The sequence below is a fragment of the Musa acuminata genome, chromosome BXJ2-1 (genome assembly GCF_036884655.1).
Source record: "Musa acuminata AAA Group cultivar baxijiao chromosome BXJ2-1, Cavendish_Baxijiao_AAA, whole genome shotgun sequence".
Lineage (NCBI taxonomy): Eukaryota > Viridiplantae > Streptophyta > Magnoliopsida > Zingiberales > Musaceae > Musa > Musa acuminata.
Window position 1 is genome coordinate 20680001 of NC_088338.1, and position 5000 is coordinate 20685000.

Consider the following 5000-nt stretch of genomic DNA (forward strand, 5'->3'; position numbering starts at 1 on the left):
TCGACGCCGGTAAAACTCGCTCACCTCGATCGATACAAGGAAGAAAGTTCGTTCTCCGACAGTGAAAGAGATCCTCCATTTTCCTTTTCCTCTGATCTTTATGCTCTGGGGCTCATTTCCCCCCATCAGATAATGAAGAAGGGGATCTGGTTCTTCTCCATTGTAATATGTACTTACTTGTTGCTTCAACAAACCAATGGTCAGACGTTGGAGCAGAGTCACCAAATAGGAAAGATTGAAGGTGAATAATGTTGTTCTCTGATCTTTGATCCTTCCTGTCCGTTCTGTTGACAGTCCCGAGAATTTGATCTGGGATGCTTTTGTGCTGTCGCGTAATTGTTGATTGTGTTCGATGCCTCTGGTTTTGGCTCGTTTGCGAATTTCCACTGCACCATTGCAGGATCGTTTGATTGTAATGGCCATCAGATTCATAGATTTTCTTTGCTTTTAGCAATAAGGAGCATTTGTGCCAGTTTTACGATTTATATGTTATTGGTTCAAGAGACGTGCGACACGGGGTAAAAATATTAATTGTTGTGTTGGGGTTAAATTGAGCTAATTAGCCATTGCAGCTTTCTTAATGTAAGTCGATATTTGTTGACTTTTACACTTTGAAGGATATTGGAAGAAATTTGATGTATGTATTGGTGAATATTTAGATAAAACATTCCTTTCGGAGAATTATTTTAGATACAACTAAGCCAGGTAAACTGTAAAACAGGTGCTTCACTGCAAAATAGTAAAGGTCATATAATTGTAATGAAAGACAAACTCTTGATCATTGTATGCTGATATGATTCCTTTCTTTTTCCTTGTCACGAAATTAACGTTTCTTAAGCTCATATGATCATGGATCTGATATCATGCACAATAAGTGGCCTTTGATCTGCTTTAGTTCCAATGAGCACCTTCTGGTTAATCCTTTCTTGAAACAAGACTCAACTGATCTCCCAGATTTCTCTTTAATTGAAAGTCTAGACAAAAAATAGCCATTACTACCAATGAGCCCTATTGAAAAGAAGTCACCGTCCTTTAGTATGGTTAACGGAATGTGAGGTATCCAATGCTACCAAAGAAAAAGTGCAACAGTGACAGTCTAATCTTGCTGAAGTTTGGATCATGGCACTGCATGAATGATAAATAGGACGATTGCAAAGCAATGAGACTAACATATTCCTGGTCTATTTAGGGTCTTTTGTTATGCATGCTTCTGATGTTCTAGTGGCTCTTTGGGTTTTTAAAATCAGTTCTGGTCAGCACACTAGATTTTAGTTAGAGGAGCAATTTTGAGAAGCATTGGTGGACTTGATGAAGGATTCCAAGTTCTAAAAATAAAGATTCTAGTCGTCTTTGTTGCCTTAAGTGTCTCCTATGATTTACTTATCTAGGAATAGTGTGAAGAATTTATCTTCCATCCTAATAAACTTGCTTGATATTCTCACTTATTCTTCATTTGAATGTGAATTGAGCCTCTCACTTACTGTTCTCACTTAACTATGATTTACTTGTGGTAGAAAAATTCAACAGATTTTGACCCAGTTTTAATCCTGCTCCATTTTTATGTTATAGCATTCATAAACAGATCTTCCTGGGAATAGTTTGTCTTGTGATTCCTGATAACATTGAGTTGGTTAAGTACTTTGTCGGTGTCTTAATTTCATCACCATAGTTGGAAAATAAAATCGAACTCATGTAATCTTTTCTGCATATGCTATTTTAGGCATGATCATGTTATTTAAATTGTGCTTGAATATAATTTGTTATTTTTAAATTATTGTTTATTGGACTGCATGTATATAATGATAAAATGATACTAAATGAACAAAGTCTAATATAAATTGAATTTTTTCATTCGAAACAAAATCCTAGGAACTTCTATGTAGTTTTGCTTGATCATTATGATTATAAGCCATAAGAAGTTGATATCTCCCTTTAATGCATTCTGCCTTTTCAATCCATTATCTTTACATATTTATTTAATGATATTTAACATATCAAACTTGCTGAATTTTTGGTTGCTGTTATTTTGATCCATAACTTAGTATTTCTTTTGTTTGTCTTCTTTCTTTATATACCCCCTACATACTCAACTGAGTTTATGTGCATGGATTGACTTCTATTAGTATCTGAATAGTTCTCATTGTGTCCATCAATGAAATGCAGGGAATACTGGTGATGTGTTAGAGGATGGCCCTGTTGGAAGTTTGAAGGTGTTTGTTTATGAATTGCCTAGCAAATACAATGAGGACCTTGTAGAAAAGGATCCTAGATGCCTCACTCACATGTTTGCTGCAGAGATTTTCATGCATCGTTTCTTGCTGTCAAGTCCTGTTCGGACACTTGATCCTGAGAAAGCTGATTGGTTTTATGTCCCAGTATACTCAACGTGTGACTTGACTAAAAGTGGTCTGCCTTTGCCCTTTAGATCTCCACAAATGGTGAGGAGTGCAATCCAACAAATTGCCTTAAACTGGCCTTACTGGAATAGAACAGAAGGAGCGGATCATTTCTTTGTTGTCCCACATGATTTTGGGGCATGCTTCCATTACCAGGTATTTTGACACCAGGACTCTTATTTCATGTTGCTTAACATAATTAAAGTAAGTGTTTGATCAGGATGGATTGGCTGTGGTGTTGCTCATTTCCCTTTTTTTTAGTTTATCAAATATGATCGAAACCTATCTTAGTTATATTAGCAATGCGACTTTGCCAAGTTTTCGTATATTTGTCACAATCATTTGATCGTATATAGTCCTCTACATTTGATCATTATCTTATTTCTAATGTAGTATATTTTAATGTTTATAGGAAGAGATAGCTATCAAGCACGGAATTATGCCCTTGCTTCAGCGTGCTACATTAATTCAGACATTTGGACAGAAGAACCATGTTTGCTTAAAGGAGGGTTCCATTGTTATTACTCCATATGCCTCTCCACAGAGAATGCAAGCTCATTTGCTTCCACCATATATTCCTCGAACTATCTTTGTTTACTTCCGTGGATTGCTTCATGATGGCATCAACGATCCAGAGGGATGTCACTATGCAAGGTATTTTTTGCTACTGATCTCTTACAGGAAAACCTAGTATATGTAAAAATGTAAATTAAGTACTCAACCTTGTCTCTTCTTTTTTTGTTATGTTCAACAGAGGTGCTAGAGCATCATTATGGTTAAACTTCAAGAACAATCCTCTCTTTGACATTTCCACTTACCATCCAACAACTTATTATGAAGACATGCAACGGGCAGTTTTCTGTTTGTGCCCCTTGGGTTGGGCACCTTGGAGCCCCAGATTAGTGGAAGCAGTGATCTTTGGCTGCATTCCCGTAATCATAGCAGATGATATTGTGCTTCCTTTTGCAGATGCAATTCCATGGGAGGACATTGCTGTTTTTGTAGCTGAGAATGATATCCCTAAATTGGACAGGATCCTTACTTCGATGCCCATGGAGGTTATACTAAGGAAACAAAACTTGCTCGCAAATCCTTTAATGAAGCAGGCTGTGACATTTTCAGAGCCTGCACAACCTGGGGATGCCTTCCATCAAATACTGAATGGTCTTGCTCGTAAGCTTCCACATGATGGGAGCATTTACCTGAAGCCGGGGGAAAAGATTTTGAACTGGACTGCAGGTCCAGTTGGGGATTTGAATCCTTGGTAGTAGTAATAGTAATAGTAGTAGTAATAATCTGGAATACAAAATTAATTACTCCATCTGCTAGTCTATTTATTTAACTGTTGTACATAAGCTGTTGCTGTTAACATTTCTTTACAGTCATTGGATGCTCAACAGTAACGAACTGCCCTAGCTGTGTAATTTTTTAGTTGATTGACACACATCATTTTCAAACACCACCGAGAGTCTTGCCTTCTGTACCAAGTTTGTAGTTGTTACCTCCTGTTTTACACAAAGCCGTTGCAGAAATTTGCACAATTAGGTACTTCATTAGCAAAAGTCGTAAGTTCACTCCAAACAAAGAGTTAGCATCATTGTATACGTTAAATAAATGCTGATTTCTCATATTACTATATACTGTTGATTAAGATGTTGGGCATATTAATTTTTTAAGTTCATTTCTCATTGTTGTATAGGTTCAATAATTGCTCGTTGATGTGACAAGTTTAATAGGAAATTAATTGAGAACTTAGATTAAAAGTCATCATTTAATCAATATATGTTCTCTTTTTAACCAAACGTTGATGGCGCCTCATATTTTTATATAGTTAAGATATTTTGCTCAATGTTCTCTCCTTAGAAGTTGAGTCTGATCTTAGCAAGTAATTAAAGTTTGAATGAGAGACAGTGCTTGGGAAAGAACTAATCTTCCTGTGATAAAAATTACAAAGGATCAAAGTAGTAGAAACACTGGACCGCGTCTGTCTCTTAGTTTTCTAAAGGGAGAAACTTTGACGATCTCTTTCGTTTTCCCGCTCCCCTCGAAAGCTCCGTTTCCTTTTCATTCTCTTCCCGATCTGCTACTCCCTCCTCTGTGATGAACCCCCCTTCATGACATTGTCTCCTCACTGGAACAGAGCAACCTATTACTCTCCATCACTTCCAAAATAAGATTTTCACTTCTTAGACCAATTTGTTTAAGAAAACTTCTAATGGCAGTCAGACTCGTTGCTCGAGGAAAGCTCCATCGAATGAGATGACTGGACTCTAAGGAGGTGGCATTTGCTGATGAAGATTGGCAAATCAGTCTCTACAGTAAATTTCTAGATAAGATCGATTTTGTCAAATTATTCCTGCCAAAACTTTATAGCCATCTAACGGGTTATCAAATAGTAGATTTGGCCAAAGGCTTCTTCTATTTTCAATGCCATCTAGTAAAGGCGATAAGTCAAGTCTTTGTTCTAGGTTTGTCCAAAATCAACCAATAACCCAACTGCCTTAGAGATCTAACTTTCAGTCTCTCTTATTGAGAGGATTGATATAATCCCCACTTGGCTCCAACTTCGGGGTTTCCAGAGGAACTATTTTATCCTAACTTCCT

The 5000-nt window shown here is 36.9% G+C and overlaps 1 protein-coding gene across 1 annotated transcript in view; it reads left to right on the forward strand.

The window, feature by feature from the left end:
- Positions 1 to 3855, forward strand: part of LOC135599072 (probable beta-1,4-xylosyltransferase IRX10) — a 3909-nt gene extending 54 nt beyond the window's left edge. Inside the window, exons 1-4 of the mRNA XM_065093775.1 lie at positions 1 to 241; positions 2164 to 2552; positions 2809 to 3050; positions 3151 to 3855. The exon at positions 1 to 241 is cut by the window's left edge and continues 54 nt beyond it. Coding sequence (XP_064949847.1) covers positions 133 to 241; positions 2164 to 2552; positions 2809 to 3050; positions 3151 to 3664 — 1254 coding nt within the window. The 5' untranslated portion in view covers positions 1 to 132 and the 3' untranslated portion in view covers positions 3665 to 3855. The remainder of the gene's footprint in view (positions 242 to 2163; positions 2553 to 2808; positions 3051 to 3150) is intronic.
- The last annotated feature ends 1145 nt before the right edge of the window (positions 3856 to 5000 follow it).